Genomic DNA, 21,559 nt, shown 5'->3' with positions numbered 1-21,559 from the left:
TGTGGGGCAGTGAGGGTGTTTGTGTGGGGCAGTGAGGGTGTTTGTGTGGGGTAGTGAGGGTGTTTGTGTGGGGGTGTGTGGGGCAGTGAGGGTGTTTGTGTGGGGGGGTGTGGGGTAGTGAGGGTGTTTGTGTGGGGGGGGGGGTGTGGGGTAGTGAGGATGTTTGTGTTGGGCAGTGAGGGTGTTTGTGTGGGGCAGTGAGGGTGTTTGTGTGGGGCAGTGAGGGTGTAATGTGTGGGGCAGTGATAGTGTAATGTGTGGTGTAGTGAGGGTGTTTGTGTGGGGCAGTGAGGGTGTTTGTGTGGGAGAGTGAGAGTGTAATGTGTGGGGCAGTGAGAGTGTAATGTGTGGGGTAGTGAGGGTGTTTGTGTGGGGCAGTGAGGGTGTTTGTGTGGGAGAGTGAGAGTGTAATGTGAGGGGCAGTGAGAGTGTAATGTGTGGGGTAGTGAGGGTGTTTGTGTGGGGCAGTGAGGGTGTTTGTGTGGGGTAGTGAGGGTGTTTGTGTGGGGCAGTGAGGGTGTTTGTGTGGGGCAGTGATGTGTTTGTGTGGGGTATTGAGGGTGTTTGTGTGGGGTAGTGAGGGTGTTTGTGTGGGGCAGTGAGGGTGTTTGTGTGGGGTAGTGAGGGTGTTTGTGTAGGGTAGTGAGGGTTTTTGTGTGGGGTAGTGAGGGTGTTTGTGTGAGCAGATGATGTCGCTAAATACACGATGTGTGACTGATTCTGTCGTTAAATACATGATGTGTGACTGACGCTTTAGTTAAATACACAATGTGTGACTGATGCTTTAGTTAAATACACAATGTGTGACTGATGCTTTAGTTAAATACACGATGTGTGACTGATTCTATCGTTAAATACACGATGTGTTACTGATAAAGTAGTTAAATACACGATGTGTTACTGATAAAGTAGTTAAATACACGATGTGTGACTGATGTTGTCGTTAAATACACGATGTGTGACTGATGTTGTAGTTAAATACACGATGTGTGACTGATACTGTAGTTAAATACATATTTCACATAGTGAAATCATTTTCACATTAGCTTCATTATTCCATCGTTTTAAAATTTCTGGATAGGGAATGGGGATGTGTAGATGTAGCTATAGCGATTGAGTTGATGATGTATATTAGTTGAAGGTAGAGTTGGTAAAATATCAAAGATGCAGCTAAACTTATGATGTATCATTGCTACAGCTACACACGCAATGTTATATCGTAGTTGCAGCAATACAGCCATACCCTCAATGATGTATCATTGCTGCAGCCATACACTCAATGCTGTATCATTGCTACAGCCATACACTCAATGATGTATCATTGCTACAGCCATACACTCAATGATGTATCATTGCTACAGCTATACACAATGTTATATCGTAGTTGCAGCAATACAGCCATACACTCAATGATGTATCATTGCTGCAGCTATACTCTCAATGATGTATCATTGCTGCAGCAATACACTCAATGATGTATCATTGCTGCAGCAATACACTCAATGATGTATCATTGCTGCAGCTATACACTCAATGATGTATCATTGCTGCAGCCATACACTCAATGATGTATCATTGCTGCAGCCATACACTCAATGATGTATCATTGCTGCAGCCATACACTCAATGATGTATCATTGCTGCAGCCATACACTCAATGATGTATCATTGCTGCAGCCATACACTCAATGATGTATCATTGCTGCAGCCATACACTCAATGATGTATCATTGCTGCAGCCATACACTCAATGATGTATCATTGCTGCAGCCATACACTCAATGATGTATCATTGCTGCAGCCATACACTCAATGATGTATCATTGCTGCAGCCATACACTCAATGATGTATCATTGCTGCAGCCATACACTCAATGATGTATCATTGCTGCAGCCATACACTCAATGATGTATCATTGCTGCAGCCATACACTCAATGATGTATCATTGCTGCAGCCATACACTCAATGATGTATCATTGCTGCAGCCATACACTCAATGATGTATCATTGCTACAGCTACACACGCAATGATGTATCATTGCTGCAGCCATACACTCAATGATGTATCATAGCTGCGGTACTGGAGTCGACGATGTATCATAGCCCCATCTATAGCGTTGAAGTGCTATCGTGTGTCGGCATCTTGTGCACATTTTTACTGTCTTTGTGCCGAAAATTGCTGGGCGATTCTTGCAGTGAATGAAGTTAACAGCTGCCTTTATTTTTCTCAATCTAGCGTCAAGTCTTCTGTGTTCAAATAAAAAATGTATTTTTTTTGTTCATGTTACGTGTTACCTAGTTGATGGCGGGGGTTTCTGATAAGAGTGCCATACACTTCAAACAGAAACTATTATCTGTCTAACGCGAAACGCACGCAGAAGCTAGCCTAGGGCTACTGGGTAGACGCGCCCGTTTTTGGAGCGCACTTGAAAAATGCGAATGATACAACTGCTCTATTATAAGATGGAATGGAAAATTTTCGACGGAGTTGTTTCAATAATGGGCGAGTTGGATTTTTTTTTCAAATATCTTTGTGGGGAGTCTTGGTGATGTGGATCCACGCTTGGAGCTAAATCCACGGGGTCGAGAATCTTGTTCATTTGTATCTGCTAACGCGAGAATCACGTTCATTTGTATGAATTAACGCGAGAATCTCGTTGAGGTTGATTAACTACCGTGATAATCTCCTGGAGATATGAACAACGGCAAGATTCTCGTGGAGACATCAACTTACACGAGAATCTCGTGGAGATATCAACTTACACGAGAATCTCGTGGAGATATCAACTTACAGAGATCTCGTGGAGACATCAACTTACACGAGAATCTCGCGGGGTTATCAACGTACACGAGATCTCGTGGAGACATCAACTTACACGAGAATCTCGTGGAGACATCAACTTACACGAGAATCTCGTGGAGACATCAACTTACACGAGAATCTCGTGGAGACATCAACTTACACGAGAATCTCGTGGAGACATCAACTTACACGAGAATCTCGTGGAGATGTACAAGCTGCCAGTGTAAGGGACAGCGTGGTCGGGTGGTAGAGCTTACGACAGTTTACCCTAACGAAATTCGAATCCCGCGCTCGTGAAGTCTCTGAGCCAAACAAGCTTGTATGGATACCTGGTTAGGGAAACTATAGCAGCTGGGCATCGTTTGACCACACTCTACGCCCCCCCCCCCCCCAAGATGCATTTGTCATTGAAACAGGTCAACTCTACGTCACCTGCCCAATGTGTCTTGGACAATCATGGGAAAACATGATGAAAATAGTCCGATCTATCACGTAGTTACTGGGGTCAGGGAACGTCGATGTACAAACGAAGTGATGAAGATGTAGTGTCGTATTGTTAAGTTCCGGACAACTCTCATGGTCTCGAGTTGCCCTCAAGTTTCCCTGATCTCTGTACTAGACCTGACCTAGATTCTACCAGCAGTAAACGTGTTTAGTCCATTGCCAGATTCTCGGGCCTCGTTGGCACCAATAGTAGCTTATAGTTTCCGGATACAGTTCTCAGGTCTGTGAGATCTATAACAAACTGCTCTAAAATGTGAAATAAATGACAAACAGCTCTAAAAATGTTAAATATATAACAAAAAGCTCTAAAATGTATGACAAACAGTTCTAAAAGTCGAGATCTATGACGAACAGCTCTAAAATGTGAGATCTTTGACAAACAGCTATAAAAATGTGAGATCTTTGACAAACTGCTCTAAAATTTGAGATCTTTGACAAACAGCTCTAAAATGTGAGATCTATGACAAACAGCTCTAAAATATGAGATTTTTGACAAACAGCTATAAAAATGTGAGATCTATGACAAACAGCTCTAAAAATGTGAGATCTTTGACAAACAGTTCTAAAATGTGAGATCTATCACAAACAGAAATTTAAAGTCGCGAGTCACAGGCGATTGAATTTCACCAGACCTGAATGGGTGGAAAAAATAATGGTGGGGGGGGGGGGTTATAACAGGGTCAAATCTCGTTACGCGATTCGGTCAACAGAAAGTTACGTAAGTGTCGCTGTCTGCTCTCTAGGCACGGGACCCTCCCCGGGCAGGCAGCCATGTTGACTCTACTGGCAGCAGACGTGTCTGTTACCCCGTCTGTTGTGTTTGTCGAACCGGATGTGGATGAGATACAGTTCCCGTTGAGCAGCCGATCATTCACACAATCATGCCAATCCTATTATGGGCCATACAGCGGTATTTGATTTGGTAATTGGGGGGACGGATCTGAAATAACACCATCCAGTTTTTTGGTCCATTATCCAGTTACCCCCTGAATTGGATTCAACGGATTAAGCCGAAAGCAAACGTTAGGGTTTGTTTTCTTAACTATTAAAATAGATTCCGGATTTTTGTTTAACTTTTCTAATGTTACCCAAGCGGTTATTTGCTCATTGCCTGGTTCTTTGGAGGTTATTCCGGTGGTGGAGTGGGGGGGGGGGGGGGGGGGAGGGGGGGGTCGGATACTTGAGGGAGAGATTAGTCCAATGTGGGGGTGGGGGAAGGTGGCTGGGTCGGTTACTTGAGGAATTGTGCGGGTTCTTTCATCAGACGTAGCTTAAAGGTCAAGGTAAAGTAAGAGCAACTCTAGCGGAGTATTTTAACGGAGTTTTTTTTATTCAAAAAATTGTTCAAATGTTTGGCAAATATTACGTAAGTAAAGAGCAAGACTACACTACGATGTCTTAAGTGTTAATCTTGTATGTTATATGGGGTAGTGTGTTAAACTTTAGTGTTAAACTTGTCTGTTATATGGGGTAGTGTGTTAAACTTTAGTGTTAATCTTGTCTGTTATATGGGGTAGTGTGTTAAACTTTAGTGTTAATCTTGTCTGTTATATGGGCTAGTGTGTTAAACTTTAGTGTTAATCTTGTCTGTTATATGGGGTAGTGTGTTAAACTTTAGTGTTAATCTTGTCTGTTATATGGGCTAGTGTGTTAAACTTTAGTGTTAATCTTGTCTGTTATATGGGGTAGGGTGTTAAACTTTAGCGCTAATCTTGTCTGTTATATGGGGTAGTGTGTTAAACTTTAGCGCTAATCTTGTCTGTTATATGGGGTAGGGTGTTAAACTTTAGCGCTAATCTTGTCTGTTATATGGGGTAGGGTGTTAAACTTTAGCGCTAATCTTGCCTATAGTGTGGTGTAAAATTTTAGCGCTAATCGTGTCTCTGGGTTTGTGTGTTAAACTTTAGCTCTATTTTTAACGTCGTATTTCACTATTCATAGTTAGGGTCAGTTTAACCTGAAGCCTGGATTTGGCGAGTCTGACCCTGATTCTGGCAATGCCAGTTTTCATCCTGACCCTAACCCATGCCCGTCTAATCTTAACCCTAGCTTAGGCCAGTTTAATCCTGGCTCTACACCGGACAGATGAATCCTAACTCTGGCTAAACCCTAACTCTCTTGTGTCGTGGTGGGATCGGGTGAATCCAGGTTTGAAATGACGTTTAGAAAATCTTTGGTCAGGTTCGCCAAACGTGTTTCATACGCTGTGTCGTCTGCTGGTTCTTGTTTCATGGCCAACAGGGCCTGCAACATAAAGTTTGTTGGATGACAGACAAACGGTCACATAAGTTTGTTGGATGACAGACAGATGGCAGTACAAGTTTGTTGGACATCAGACAGGTGGTCACACAACTTTGTTGGATGACAGACAGGTGGTCACATAACTTTGTTGAATGACAGACAGGTGGTCACACAACTTTGTTGGATGATAGACAGGTGGTCACACAACTTTGTTGGATGACAGACAAATGGCATTACAAGTTTGTTGGACGTCAGGCAGACTAAATCGCAGATTTGTTGCCCCATAGGCTGGGTACTAAAGCTAAACAAAAATTTAACACAGAACTTCAAAAGAATGAAGTCGGCTTTGTACGAATCAAATACTGAGTTCACTTTACGAAGGACATACAAATGTAGTTTTTCTTTATCTGTCTGTATCATTGTTTTACTATGTATTGCGTTTGTTCAGTTGTAGAGTGGCTACAATGATGGTCAAGTTTGTGTCATCATGTTGGTAAAGGGACATAACAACTAACACTTATATGAATTTAAAAAAATTAATAAAGGGAAATAATCGTAGAAAGACAAAATCTTTTGGAAAGTAAATAATTTGTACACGAGTTATGTGGAAATGACTTCTTTAACTTCGGTAAAACATTGAATGAATTCTGGCTTCAAATGCTACTCTTCAAAAATAAATAATGTGTAAACACGCACACTCTTCAAGACGCACACAGATAACAACAAACATACCTACAAGCACAATTTACCTCCCGATATTTTATCGTTAAATCACTTTTCTTGCGTATGTAGGCTATATGCTACATGTAATGGATTCAAGGCAGTTTGTCGCTAAGTCATGCTTAATGTCAGTATTGTTTAACAAAGTCATGCTTGACACGAAAAAAAATTATCTAATCTTTAAAATTTTGGTTAAATAATTTTAAACAACTAATTAAATTATGAATTTTTAAAAAATGAAATGTCAAAAAAAAATAATAACCTGTGCTCATTAAAACGACTAAAACAAAATCGCATATATTGCCAACAACTAACCTTGAGTTGTTTGTTTTCTTTGAGCAGACTCTCCACGCTAAAGTTGGGCTGCTGTGATTGGCTGTATGAAGGACCACGTGACTTGTGAAGCTGAGACGCCATGTCGGACATCTTTTTGTTGTATTCTGAAACAATCGAAGCCAATGGTTAAATATATAAAACCCACTTATCTAATTAAAGACCTCTTTCTCGTGATATCAAAAAATTATACACTAGATGGTTTACACTTTATTATTTTGTTGGTTAGCCAAATCTCTATATCAAATGGCATACGTTACGGTTATTATTTAAACCATCACGTCGACAAATTGGGTTTCTTTCAGACAGTATTCCCCTGCTTGAGGGGGGGGGGGGGCTTGCAATTTTGTTGGAGGGGGTCATATATAATTTCTATAAAGTAAATACGAAGTATAAAATATATATATATACCAAGTTTATATTTTCGATAGATTATACATTTTTATTTGACGTGCTCCGGGTAGCAATGTAACCCCCCCCCCCCCCCTCTCAGTAGAAATATCTGAAAGAAACACTGTAGGCAAGTAGAATACCAGAGAAAGAGGTCAAACGAATGAAAATTCGTACATCAGGTAAAAGTTGGCTGTTAAAAATAACTAATTAATTACCGTTATATTTAAAATTGTGTGTGAGATGACAAAACATGAAATGACAAAAACATGTCAGAAAATTCAGCAAGACCTGAGCATTTCTTGAGCGAGTCCTCGTAAAGTTTCTTGAAGTCGTTCCTCTCCCACTCCAGGGCTTCATTCCTCTCCTGGGCGTCAACCAGTTGGTTCTCCAGCTGCACAATCCTCAGGCTCAGGACATCCACAGTCTCGTTCAGTGAGGACTGGCGAGATTAGAGGCGAGATTAAGCGAGATTAGAGGTGAGGTTAGAGGCGAGATTAGATGCGAGATTAGTGGCGAGATTAGTGGCGAGATTAGTGGCGAGATTAGTGGCGAGATTAGTGGCGAGATTAGTGGCGAGATTAGTGGCGAGATTAGAGGCGAGATAACAGGCGAGATTATTGGCGAGATTAGTGGCGAGATTAGTGGCGAGATTAGTGGCGAGATTAGAGGCGAGATAACAGGCGAGATTATTGGCGAGATCAGTGGCGAGATTAGTGGCGAGATTAGTGGCGAGATTAGTGGCGAGATTAGAGGCGAGATTAGTGGCGAGATTAGTAGCGAGATTAGTGGCGAGATTAGTGGCGAGATTAGTGGCGAGATTAGTGGCGAGATTAGTGGCGAGATTAGTGGCGAGATTAGTGGCGAGATTAGAGGCGAGATAACAGGCGAGATTATTGGCGAGATTAGTGGCGAGATTAGAGGCGAGATTAGTGGCGAGATTAGTGGCGAGATTAGTGGCGAGATTAGTGGCGAGATTAGTGGCGAGATTAGAGGCGAGATTAGTGGCGAGATTAGTGGCGAGATTAGAGGCGAGATTAGTGGCGAGATTAGAGGCAAGATTAGTGGCGAGATTAGAGGCGAGATTAGTGGCGAGATTAGTGGCGAGATTAGAGGACAGTTGTTAGGTTTACAACACAATCTTTATCAAAGGGGCACTACAACACTTTATTTATCTAAAAAAGATGTAGAACTGACCATGTCTAAAAAGATGTAGAACTGACCATGTCTAAAAAGTTGTATAACTGACCATGTCCAAAAAGATGTAGAACTGACCATGTCTAAAAAGATGTAGAACTGACCATGTCTAAAAAGATGTACAACTGACCATGTCCTTCTTCAGATGCAGCTTGTAGTCCTCCAGTTCGCCCATGCGCAGTTCCACGCTCATCTGACGTCTGCTCAGCCGCCATTTCTCCGCCTTCAGTATGCCGACCACATTTTGGGCCGCCTCAATCCCGTCTTGGAACTTTTGGAACATCAGGACTTTGGACTGGTCATCACTGGCCCCACTGTCCCCACCCTCCTGGAAGATGGGGGGGGGGGTGGGGGTCAAAGGTCAGAACTTTGGACTGGTCATCACTGGCCTCACTGTCCCCACCCTGCTGGAAGATGGGGGAAGGGGGGGGGGTCAAAGGTCAGAACTTTGGACTGGTCATCACTGGCTTCACTGTCCCCACCCTGCTGGAAGATGGGGGAAGGGGGGGGGGGGTCAAAGGTCAGAACTTTGGACTGGTCATCACTGGCCTCACTGTCCCCACCCTGCTGGAAGATGGGGGGGGTCAAAGGTCAGAACTTTGGACTGGTCATCACTGGCCTCACTGTCCCCACCCTGCTAGAAGATGGAGGGGTGGGGGGTCAAAGGTCAGAACTTTGGACTGGTCATCACTGGCCTCACTGTCCCCACCCTGCTGGAAGATGGGGGGGGGGGTCAAAGGTCAGAACTTTGGACTGGTCATCACTGGCCTCACTGTCCCTACTCTGCTGGAAGATTGGGGGATGGGGGGTCAAAGGTCAGAACTTTGGACTGGTCATCACTGGCCTCACTGTCCCCACCCTGCTAGAAGATGGAGGGGTGGGGGGTCAAAGGTCAGAACTTTGGACTGGTCATCACTGGCCTCACTGTCCCCAACCTGATGGAAGATGGGGGGGGTCAAAGGTCAGAACTTTGGACTGGTCATCACTGGCCTCACTGTCCCCACCCTGCTGGAAGATGGGGGGGGGTCAAAGGTCAGAACTTTGGACTGGTCATCACTGGCCTCACTGTCCCCACCCTGCTGGAAGATGGGGAGGGGGGTCAAAGGTCAGAACTTTGGACTGGTCATCACTGGCCTCACTGTCCCCACCCTGCTAGAAGATGGAGGGGTGGGGGGTCAAAGGTCAGAACTTTGGACTGGTCATCACTGGCCTCACTGTCCCCAACCTGATGGAAGATGGGGGGAGGGGGGGTCAAAGGTCAGAACTTTGGACTGGTCATCACTGGCCTCACTGTCCCCAACCTGCCGGAAGATGGGGGGAGGGGTGGGGGGTCAAAGGTCAGAACTTTGGACTGGTCATCACTGGCCTCACTGTCCCCACCCTGCTAGAAGATGGAGGGGTGGGGGGTCAAAGGTCAGAACTTTGGACTGGTCATCACTGGCCTCACTGTCCCCACCCTGCTGGAAGATGGGGGGGGGGGGTAGGGGGTCAAAGGTCAGAACTTTGGACTGGTCATCACTGGCCTCACTGTCCCCAACCTGATGGAAGATGGGGGGAGGGGGGGTCAAAGGTCAGAACTTTGGACTGGTCATCACTGGCCTCACTGTCCCCAACCTGATGGAAGATGGGAGGGGGGTCAAAGGTCAGGACTTTGGACTGGTCATCACTGGCCTCACTGTCCCCAACCTGCCGGAAGATGGGGGGAGGGGTGGGGGGTCAAAGGTCAGAACTTTGGACTGGTCATCACTGGCCTCACTGTCCCCAACCTGATGGAAGATGGGGGAAGGGGGGGGGGGGGTCAAAGGTCAGAACTTTGGACTGGTCATCACTGGCCTCACTGTCCCCAACCTGATGGAAGATGGGGGAAGGGGGGGGGTCAAAGGTCAGAACTTTGGACTGGTCATCACTGGCCTCACTGTCCCCAACCTGATGGAAGATGGGGGAAGGGGGGGGGGGGTCAAAGGTCAGAACTTTGGACTGGTCATCACTGGCCTCACTGTCCCCAACCTGATGGAAGATGGGGGAAGGGGGGGGGGGGGTCAAAGGTCAGGACTTTGGACTGGTCATCACTGGCCTCACTGTCCCCACCCTGCTGGAAGATGGGGGGGGGTCAAAGGTCAGGACTTTGGACTGGTCATCACTGGCCTCACTGTCCCCAACCTGATGGAAGATGGGGGAAGGGGGGGGGGGGGTCAAAGGTCAGAACTTTGGACTGGTCATCACTGGCCTCACTGTCCCCACCCTGCTGGAAGATGGGGGGGGGGTAGGGGGTCAAAGGTCAGAACTTTGGACTGGTCATCACTGGCCTCACTGTCCCCAACCTGATGGAAGATGGGGGAAGGGGGGGGTCAAAGGTCAGAACTTTGGACTGGTCATCACTGGCCTCACTGTCCCCAACCTGATGGAAGATGGGGGAAGGGGGGGGGGGGTCAAAGGTCAGGACTTTGGACTGGTCATCACTGGCCTCACTGTCCCCACCCTGCTGGAAGATGGGGGGGGTCAAAGGTCAGGACTTTGGACTGGTCATCACTGGCCTCACTGTCCCCAACCTGATGGAAGATGGGGGAAGGGGGGGGGGGGTCAAAGGTCAGAACTTTGGACTGGTCATCACTGGCCGCACTGTCCCCACCCTGCTGGAAGATGGGGGGGTCAAAGGTCAGGACTTTGGACTGGTCATCACTGGCCTCACTGTCCCCAACCTGCTGGAAGATGGGGGGGGGGGGGTAATTATGGAGGAGCGGTTTATCAATGCATGTGGTTTAGCCGGACTGTCATGCAAAGGGAACTAATCTAACAATAACTATTACACATTACTAACATAGTTTGCTCCCCTGTTACTATTTTCTTTTTGCATACATCCAATTTATTTTTAAAACCTGGCATGAACTAAAGTGGCTCGCCCAGGACAGGGTGGAATGGCGGAGATTTGTTGTTGCCCTATACTCCACAGGGAGTGATGAGGATTAAGTAAGTAAGTAAGTAATTTATTTTACTTTCAATTCTTTCTCTAGTTATCATTAAAAGGGTCTTTAAAATGTGTCTTAAAGCCTCAGTTAAACAGCTCAAACTACTATATTCAGTGGGGTCATGTGGTAAGCTCAGTACCTTGTACAAAATTGAGAGGTTTGTGGTTTTTTTTTCTAATTGCTTATGATTTTCTAAATAGGGTGGCATTTCTAAATGTACGGGCTATTTAAAATGTACGGGCTTTTCTACATTTGTAGGATTTCCAAGATCTGTGAACTCTGGATTAAAACTATATTTAAATGTACACAAGTGAAAAACATTCATTTATTACAAGCTTTTATTTAACTCACTTTCTCTGTCGTCAGTCGTCAGTCGTCAGTCTAGATCGAAACGCAGGAGTGAAAATTCGGAAACTTCTACTTGACCGATACGATTCACATTTGGCACGTGGGTCAAGACATGAAGACAATGCAATCTGAAACTAAAGTTGACTTAATTGGATGCCTAATTGATTTTTTATGAATTAATTAAAACTTGGACCGAATTAGTAAGGCATGTCTAGCCAACCACACCACACGCGTCATCACGTTCAATAGCTGCGCCATCACGGTACGTTCAATAGCTTCGCCATCACGTTCAGTAGGCGCGCAATGGTTTTTAGTCATGTAACTCTATTGTAAATAAAACATGTAAAGTACTGAAAAAAAATTCATAAAAAACGTTTTAATAACAAGCTTTTATGTAATAATGCACTAAAAAGTAGAAAATAAATTATAGACTACTATTTAAATAACTATAAAGAAAAGCGTGGGTGTCTTCCTTAACATTAGTAAAGGTATCCAATAGATACTAAAGTGACCCACGCTTTTCTTTATAGTTATTTAAATAGTAGTCTATAATTTATTTTCTACTTTTTAGTGCATTATTACATAAAAGCTTGTTATTAAAACGTTTTTTATGAATTTTTTTTTTTTTATTACTGTGGACAATTGTATCATTTTATTTGTTTGGCTATGATGGTTCAGTTTATAGAGGTGACAAAATATTTAATTATTTTACTGCGGTAAAATGTACCTTAAGTTAAAAGTATAAAAAAAAATACACTTACTTCTAAATATTTGTCTTTCAAACTTAGAAGCAGCTCTTCAATGCCTTCGAGATTGTCTAATAGTTTTTCCACGTTATTTATCATTGTGTTGGTGTTATTGATTTGATCAGAGGTAGCCATATTTTGATTAATTTTTGCCACAAGTAGCAACTTCAATTTCAACACTGTGAACAGAGGTAGCCAATCTAAAATGTGTCCAGCTAACGAATCTGTTGCACTGTACTGTAACAGAGGCAGCCAATGTACCTGCCTACACTGTCAACAGAAGTAGCCAAACTCTAGGCCTACTGTGTCCAGCTAACGAACCTACCTACACGGTCATGCAACCAAGTAAAGATTCGTGACGTGTGGGTGTTAGATTAGACGTGGCTTTGAACATAGACACATGTCCTGGGGCCATTCAGTTTTTCCCATCAAACTGCTATTCACCAAGGATTCTCAAATGTGTGCTGTAAACTTCACCATACGGTGCGACCTTCTTTTAGCAGTCTGTGACATCGTACAATTTTTTCTCATTTAAAAGATGATTCTTTATACTTTGATCGAGTAAATTAACATGTTTAGATTTGAATTCGATAAATAGATTGATACATACTGAAAAGATATTGTAAAAAAGCATCCTACTATTGTGTAAAATAATCCTATAAACTTTTTTCTTTTAATTTAAAATAAGTATAATAATCTGCATCTGTTTTATATTTATGATTGGAAAAATGATGAAAATTAATCAAGTGCTCAGCATTTATTTTAATAGGCTTAAAAAGTATGTAATCATAATATTTTCTTTTTAAATCGTGACAAAAATATGGCAAGCGATAAAATTATATTTACATTTTTAAAAATTATAGCTGTTTGGGAACCATCGATTACACTCATTTTCATATTTTTGTGTTGAATATAAGCCGTTAAAAAGCCGTTAAAAAATTATTTTATTTGTTCAAATATTTCTTCAAGTCCTTGAAGTCAACCGGGCAGGCCAGGGAAAGTAAAACAATAAAAATCACAACAATTGTTTTCCATGATATTAAAATACACAGTAACGGTTTTTTAGGGAATAGCCAAGTAGATTATTTATGGGGGAGGGAGTTTATAGGGTCGGATTAGCGAGAGATTAGTCAAATGTGTGGAAGAGGGAAGGTGACTGGGTCGGTTACTTGAGGAATTGTGCAGGTTCTTTCATCAGACGTAGCTTAAAGGTCAAGGTAAAGTAAGAGCAACTCTAGCTGAGTATTTTAACGGAGTTTTTTTTTATTGCAAAAACTGTTTAAATGTTTGGCAAATATTACGTAAGTAAAGTAAAGAGCAAGATTACACTACGACGTCTAAGCGTTAATCTTATCTGTTATATGGGGTAGTGTGTTAAACTTAAGCGCTATCCTTGTCTGTTATGTGGGGTAGTGTGTTAAACTTTAGCGCTAATCTTGTCTGTTATGTGGGGTAGTGTGTTAAACTTTAGCGCTAATCTTGTCTGTTATGTGGGGTAGTGTGTTAAACTTTAGCGCTAACCTTGCCTGTTATGTAGGGTAGTGTGTTAAGCTTTAGAGTTAATCTTGTCTGTTATATGGGGTAGTGTGTTAAACTTTAGCGCTAATCTTGTCTGTTATATGGGGTAGTGTGTTAAACTTTAGAGTTAATCTTGTCTGCTATATGGGGTAGTGTGTTAAGCTTTAGAGTTAATCTTGTCTGTTATATGGGGTAGTGTGTTAAGCTTTAGAGTTAATCTTGTCTGTTATATGGGGTAGTGTGTTAAACTTTAGCGTTAATCTTGTCTGTTATATGGGGTAGTGTGTTAAACTTTAGCGTTAATCTTGTCTGTTATATGGGGTAGTGTGTTAAACTTTAGCGTTAATCTTGTCTGCTATATGGGGTAGTGTGTTAAACTTTAGCGCTAATCTTGTCTGTTATATGGGGTAGTGTGTTAAACTTAAGCGCTATCCTTGTCTGTTATGTGGGGTAGTGTGTTAAACTTTAGCGCTAATCTTGTCTGTTATGTGGGGTAGTGTGTTAAACTTTAGCGCTAACCTTGCCTGTTATGTAGGGTAGTGTGTTAAGCTTTAGAGTTAATCTTGTCTGTTATATGGGGTAGTGTGTTAAACTTTAGCGCTAATCTTGTCTGTTATATGGGGTAGTGTGTTAAACTTTAGAGTTAATCTTGTCTGCTATATGGGGTAGTGTGTTAAGCTTTAGAGTTAATCTTGTCTGTTATATGGGGTAGTGTGTTAAACTTTAGAGTTAATCTTGTCTGTTATATGGGGTAGTGTGTTAAACTTTAGCGTTAATCTTGTCTGTTATATGGGGTAGTGTGTTAAACTTTAGCGTTAATCTTGTCTGTTATATGGGGTAGTGTGTTAAACTTTAGCGTTAATCTTGTCTGTTATATGGGGTAGTGTGTTAAACTTTAGCGTTAATCTTGTCTGTTATATGGGGTAGTGTGTTAAACTTTAGCGTTAATCTTGTCTGCTATATGGGGTAGTGTGTTAAACTTTAGCGTTAATCTTGTCTGCTATATGGGGTAGTGTGTTAAACTTTAGCGCTAATCTTGTCTCTCGTTTAGTGTGTTAAACTTGAATGCTAATCGTGTTTTTAATGTGGGGTAAATGTGTGTGTTAAAATTTAGCGTAATCTTGTCTTTTATGTATGAGGTTTTTAACGTTGTATTTTCACTATCCATAATTAGGGTCAGTTTAACCTGAAGCCTGGATTTGGCGAAATTGACCCTGACACTGGCAATGCCAGTTTTTATCCTGACCCTTATGTAATGCCGTTTAATCTTAACCCTAGCTTAGGCCAGTTTAATCCTGACCCTACATAGGACTGTTGAATCTTAACCCTGGCTAAACCCTAACTCTCTTGTGCCGTGGTGGGTAAATCCAGGTTTGAAATAACGTTTAGACTGGCTAAACCCCAACTCTCTTGTGTCGTGGTGGGTGAATCAAGGTTTGAAATAACGTTTGGACTGGCTAAACCCCAACTCTCTTGTGTCGTGGTGGGTGAATCAAGGTTTGAAATAACGTTTAGACTGGCTAAACCCTAACTTTCTTGTGTCGCGGTGGGCGAATCAAGGTTTGAAATAAAGTTTAGACTGGCTAACCCTAACTCTCTTGTGTCGTGGTGGGTGAATCAAGGTTTGAAATAACGTTTAGACTGGCTAAACCCTAACTTTCTTGTGTCGCGGTGGGTGAATCAAGGTTTGAAATAACGTTTAGACTGGCTAAACCCTAACTTTCTTGTGTCGCGGTGGGTGAATCAAGGTTTGAAATAACGTTTAGACTGGCTAACCCTAACTCTCTTGTGTCGTGGTGGGTGAATCAAGGTTTGAAATAACGTTTAGACTGGCTAACCCTAACTCTCTTGTGTCGTGGTGGGTGAATCAAGGTTTGAAATAACGTTTAGACTGGCTAACCCTAACTCTCTTGTGTCGTGGTGGGTGAATCAAGGTTTGAAATAACGTTTAGACTGGCTAACCCTAACTCTCTTGTGTCGTGGTGGGTGAATCAAGGTTTGAAATAACGTTTAGACTGGCTAACCCTAACTCTCTTGTGTCGTGGTGGGTGAATCAAGGTTTGAAATAACGTTTAGACTGGCTAACCCTAACTCTCTTGTGTCGTGGTGGGTGAATCAAGGTTTGAAATAACGTTTAGACTGGCTAACCCTAACTCTCTTGTGTCGTGGTGGGTGAATCAAGGTTTGAAATAACGTTTAGACTGGCTAAACCCTAACTTTCTTGTGTCGCGGTGGGTGAATCAAGGTTTGAAATAACGTTTAGACTGGCTAACCCTAACTCTCTTGTGTCGTGGTGGGTGAATCAAGGTTTGAAATAACGTTTAGAAAATCTTTGGTCAGGTTCGCCAAACGTGTTTCATACGCAGTGTCTTCTGCTGGTTCTTGTTTCCTGGCCAACAGGGCCTGCAACACAAAGTTTGTTGGACGTCAGACAAAAGGTCATATAACTTTGTTGGATGACAGACAGAAGGTCACATAAGTTTTTTGGACGTCAGACAGATGGCCATATAGATAGATATGCATCAAGATCCATATTCTATTGTTTCCATCTACTTATCCATACCCACACCCGTATCATCTCAGACCTATCCATTCATCGGGTACAGGACATTACCCTCCCCCCACCCGTCAATTACCCCCGGGCACTCCCCTCTGTCAAATACCCCGTGTCTATTAACCCCAACCCCCGGGTTGTACCCCCCCCCCCCCACCTCAAGTTAGAATCCTAACTCTTAACACAAATTCTATACTACCTTAATATGTTATGGGCGATACCATAAATTAATTACATCTTGAAATAAAATGTTTGAAAAACAGTCTAAAAACTGTTACTTTACGATCCATCTACTGCGCATCTTGTAGTGCTTATCCTATACAATCAGTGGCATAGCGAGGTCCCCGCCCCCCCCCCCCCCCTCGCTACGCCTCTGTATCCTATAAAATAGCGACTGTGCATCTTTGTAGTGCTTAATCTATAAAACCGAGAAAGAAACTGTTTCAAATGAACGGATGTGACTCATTACTTAGTTACACTCTATTTGTCAACAAACGACATTGGTTCGCACATTGAAACATTTTACACTCTGTCATTTGATTTAATTATTGACAGACGGTGATAAAGAAGGTGATATTTAATTTTTAGCTATAAGGTTTTAATATAATTCGTGGGATTCATGGATAAGAAGGTCTATGGATAAAGGGATCTTACTGACATAGTAACTAAGGTTTATGACTTCTGGGTTGCATGGATACTGGGGTTTACTTTAGTGTATGGATACGTTGGGTTAGGGTTATAAGGTTTTAGTCATCTTATGTATTACGACTTTAGTATATGGATACTTTTCTTCTTAGGTTTATGAGGTTTTAGTCATAGTCAGTGGCGTAGCGAGGTCGGGTGTCACCCGGTGCGGCACTTAATGGTGTCACCCCCCAGAGGCGTTGCGACCCTTCCCGGGGACAAACTTTCAAGTTTTCGATTTGCACCCCCCCCCCTCAAACTTTCGATTTGCACCCCCCCTCAAGTTTTTCTCTATATATTTTGCTATTTTTTGCCTTGGTGTCACCCCGCTAAATGGTGTCACCCGGTGCGGTCCGCACCCCCCGCCCCCTCCCCCTCGCTACGCCCCTGGTCATAGTATATATTACGACTTTTGGTTGTTTTGACCAAACCTCTAACCTTTATTAAACACTTTGACAGACTGTCCACTCCCCAAGATGTCTGGTAAACCTTACCTAAACACTTTGACAGACTGTCCACTCCCCAAGATGTCTGGTAAACCTCTAACCTTAACTTAACACTTTGACAGACTGTCCACTTCCCAAGATGTCTGGAAAACCTTACCTAAACACTTTGACAGACTGTCCACTCCCCAAGATGTCTGGTAAACCTCTAACCTTAACTAAACACTTTGACAGACTGTCCACTCCCCAAGATGTCTGGTAAACCTTACCTAAACACTTTGACAGACTGTCCACTCCCCAAGATGTCTGGTAAACCTCTAACCTTACCTAAACACTTTGACAGACTGTCCACTACCCAAGATGTCTGGTAAACCTTACCTAAACACTTTGACAGACTGTCCACTCCCCAAGATGTCTGGTAAACGTCTAACCTTAACCAAACACTTTGACAGACTGTCCACTCCCCAAGATGTCTGGTAAACCTTACCTAAACACTTTGACAGACTGTCCATCTGGTAAACCTCTAACCTTAACTAAACACTTTGACAGACTGTCCACTCCCCAAGATGTCTGGTAAACCTTACCTAAACACTTTGACAGACTGTCCATCTGGTAAACGTCTAACCTTAACCAAACACTTTGACAGACTGTCCACTCCCCAAGATGTCTGGTAAACCTTACCTAAACACTTTGACAGACTGTCCATCTGGTAAACCTCTAACCTTAACCAAACACTTTGACAGACTGTCCACTACCCAAGATGTCTGGTAAACCTCTAACCTTAACCAAACACTTTGACAGACTGTCCACTCCCCAAGATGTCTGGTAAACCTCTAACCTTAACTAAACACTTTGACAGACTGTCCACTCCCCAAGATGTCTGGTAAACCTCTAACCTTAACTAAACACTTTGACAGACTGTCCACTACCCAAGATGTCTGGTAAACCTCTAACCTTAACTAAACACTTTGACAGACTGTCCACTCCCCAAGATGTCTGGTAAACCTCTAACCTTAACTAAACACTTTGACAGACTGTCCACTCCCCAAGATGTCTGGTAAACCTTACCTAAACACTTTGACAGACTGTCCACTCCCCAAGATGTCTGGTAAACCTCTAACCTTAACTAAACACTTTGACAGACTGTCCACTCCCCAAGATGTCTGGTAAACCTTACCTAAACACTTTGACAGACTGTCCACTCCCCAAGATGTCTGGTAAACCTCTAACCTTAACTAAACACTTTGACAGACTGTCCACTCCCCAAGATGTCTGGTAAACCTTACCTAAACACTTTGACAGACTGTCCACTCCCCAAGATGTCTGGTAAACCTCTAACCTTAACTAAACACTTTGACAGACTGTCCACTCCCCAAGATGTCTGGTAAACCTTTCCTAAACACTTTGACAGACTGTCCACTCCCCAAGATGTCTGGTAAACCTCTAACCTTAACCAAACACTTTGACAGACTGTCCACTCCCCAAGATGTCTGGTAAACCTTACCTAAACACTTTGACAGACTGTCCACTCCCCAAGATGTCTGGTAAACCTTTAACCTTAACTTAACACTTTGACAATTTGTCCACTCCCCAAGATGTCTGGTAAACCTTACCTAAACACTTTGACAGACTGTCCACTCCCCAAGATGTCTGGTAAACCTCTAACCTTAACCAAACACTTTGACAGACTGTCCACTCCCCAAGATGTCTGGTAAACCTTACCTAAACACTTTGACAGACTGTCCACTCCCCAAGATGTCTGGTAAACCTCTAACCTTAACTAAACACTTTGACAGACTGTCCACTACCCAAGATGTCTGGTAAACCTTACCTAAACACTTTGACAGACTGTCCACTCCCCAAGATGTCTGGTAAACCTCTAACCTTAACCAAACACTTTGACAGACTGTCCACTCCCCAAGATGTCTGGTAAACCTCTAACCTTAACTAAACACTTTGACAGACTGTCCACTCCCCAAGATGTCTGGACCACCCGAGTCTCTCGACCTAAGGACGGGCATGAGGAGAAAGGAGACCCTCGACCCCGTGTCGTGTGATTTTGTCATCGTGGTTGACGGCAAAGAGTTCAAAAGCTGGCGCAAACTGCTGAGCGCAGCCTCCAAGTACTTTGACGCCATGTTCAGGAGCAACATGAAGGAGGCGCAGGAAGGTCGCGTGGAGTTGACGGGCATGCGTAGTAAGACCTTTGCTACAGTTCTAGGGTTCATCCACAAGCGAGTGCCTGGCCTGACGGCGGAGAACATTGACGATGTTTGGGAGGCGGCCAATCGGCTGGACACAGAGACCTACCTGCAAGTGTGTGAGCAGTACGTAATCGACAATTTGTCTCTTGACAATTTTTCAAACTTCTATCAAGCGGCCACTGACTTTAATTCAAAAAACGTGAAAGACGCCATGATAAGTTTCATGAAGCTAAACTTCGAACAAGTTTATGCGACGGAGGAGTTTCTGAACTTGCCATTTCCTGTGGTCCTATCCTTTGTAGAGGATGACGAGCTGAATGTTGCGAGTGAGGAAGTTGTTCTAGACGGGATCTTGAGCTGGGTGTCACGTGGGAGATATCGACCCGGCACCGCTCTGTCACCTGACGACAAGCACACGGGGGGAGAGGCTGGGGCCCGGGACCCTGACGACCAGTCGGATGACGACTCAGACGATTGGCTGTATGATAACGTCAAAGACTATTTGCAGTCTGATGACTCGCCAGACGACACAAGTAACAACTCGGGCCTCGACCACCCAGCAGACGACAGAGCAGACTACCTCGCCCAATTGTTTACAAGCGCTAAAATTGTTTTAGCGAGCCAGAGTTATCTACAAAGTTTGCTCACTAACCCCTACGTGTGCGCATGTCCGTCTGCTCTTGAAGTAGTGCAGGAAGCTCTCAAGTTCAAGGTCGGCGTGTACCCTCACGAAAGTTCCCTTCTGATACCCTACAGGAAGTCTTGTGGGAAAAAGAATGTGGTCGCCTACGTGGTCAAATCGAACCTTCGGCTCTACGACCTGGAGAGTCGAAGTCTGACCACCGTTAAGCTCAAGCAGCTCAACGGAAAGTGTAAAACTAGCGACCCTGTCGTCTCCCTCGGGTCCAAACTCGCCTTTGTGTGTGCCAAGTTCAAAAGCGAATGTTCCTACGCCAAACACAAGTGCCGGCCCAAAGCTATCCAAATCATTGACGAGAACCAAAACATCTCTACCCTGTACGAGGTGTGCGGTAACCAAGCCATGCCCATCACGCTGGTGTCTGCCCACGGCAAGGTTCTCAACGTCTGCCACTCCGCCAACAGGAGTCGAGTTCTGGACCCAGACTTGTTCCAGACTCTCAAAATGGACCTAAATATCCATTTTAAGTTCTCCTGCGTGTTTGACGACACCATCCTACTCTTCAACAATGCTGATACATATGACGAACGGCATCGAACGTACAATATGACCGTCAACTGCTACAGCTTGAAGTCTAAATCCATGTCAACCGTTGAAATACCCAACCAGGTCTCTAATCAAAACATTGTGTCCGTGCAAAAAGGCAACCACCTGTATCTGCTACTGTCTAGCGGCGCTTTACTGTCAGTCTTCCGGGGTAGAGACAACACGATCCACTTCACAGTTGTCAACCGTCTGTGGCGACAGTTCGACTGGAAGCTGTCGGGGGCGGTTTGCTACAAAGAAGAGTTGATTTTGTTCCAAATAGATGCCGGGACAGACTACTCGACGATGCTGACGTCATTGCCCGGGTTGTTTGAGAAGATCAGCGTGAAAACATTAGTGGAAGACATGGACGTATTTGACCTCAGTCTTGCTCCTATGGTAGTGCCGGACTCTTGGGTCAGTAGTGTCAAAGTGCCTGAGTAATTAGTCAATAGTCAGTCCTAGGTCAATAATTAGTGCCAGAGTAATTAGTCAATAGTCAGTCCTTGGTCAATAACTAGTGCCAAAGTGCCTGAGTAATTAGTCAATAGTCAGTCCTTGGTCAATAACTAGTGCCAAAGTGCCTGAGTAATTAGTCAATAGTCAGTCCTTGGTCAATAATTAGTGCCAAAGTGCCTGAGTAATTAGTCAATAGTCAGTCCTTGGTCAATAATTAGTGCC

General features: G+C 43.6%; 2 protein-coding genes across 2 annotated transcripts; one reads left to right on the top strand and one right to left on the bottom strand.

The window, feature by feature from the left end:
- Positions 1-4,710: 4,710 nt before the first annotated feature.
- On the bottom strand, positions 4,711-12,642 carry LOC131936932 (uncharacterized). The gene is made up of 5 exons (XM_059294070.1): positions 12,266-12,642; positions 8,321-8,518; positions 7,285-7,435; positions 6,586-6,710; positions 4,711-5,553 (listed from the first exon to the last, which is right to left on the bottom strand). Exons 1-5 carry the CDS (start codon positions 12,383-12,385, stop codon positions 5,419-5,421), a joined length of 729 nt encoding a protein of 242 aa, XP_059150053.1. The 5' UTR covers positions 12,386-12,642; the 3' UTR covers positions 4,711-5,418.
- Positions 12,643-13,408: 766 nt separating this feature from the next.
- LOC131936939 (uncharacterized) lies at positions 13,409-21,322 on the top strand. The gene is made up of 2 exons (XM_059294076.1): positions 13,409-13,472; positions 19,413-21,322. Exon 2 carries the CDS (start codon positions 19,430-19,432, stop codon positions 21,320-21,322), a length of 1,893 nt encoding a protein of 630 aa, XP_059150059.1. The 5' UTR covers positions 13,409-13,472; positions 19,413-19,429.
- Positions 21,323-21,559: the final 237 nt, after the last annotated feature.

This window comes from Physella acuta, unplaced genomic scaffold (genome assembly GCF_028476545.2).
Source record: "Physella acuta isolate Inbredline_101_S28 unplaced genomic scaffold, ASM2847654v3 ptg000196l, whole genome shotgun sequence".
Classification (NCBI taxonomy): domain Eukaryota; kingdom Metazoa; phylum Mollusca; class Gastropoda; family Physidae; genus Physella; species Physella acuta.
The sequence above is the reverse complement of the archived record's forward strand: the minus strand, read 5'-3'. Positions and strand labels throughout refer to the sequence as shown.

Coding starts and splice junctions, on each gene's coding strand:
- LOC131936932 (XM_059294070.1), bottom strand. CDS start 12,385: ATGGCTACCTCTGATCAAATCAATAACACCAACACAATGATAAATAAC. Junction 7,436..8,320: donor TGCATCTGAAGAAGGACATG/GTCAGTTGTACA, acceptor TAATCTCGCCAG/TCCTCACTGAACGAGACTGT. Junction 6,711..7,284: donor CTCGCTCAAGAAATGCTCAG/GTCTTGCTGAAT, acceptor CGATTGTTTCAG/AATACAACAAAAAGATGTCC.
- LOC131936939 (XM_059294076.1), top strand. CDS start 19,430: ATGTCTGGACCACCCGAGTCTCTCGACCTAAGGACGGGCATGAGGAGA.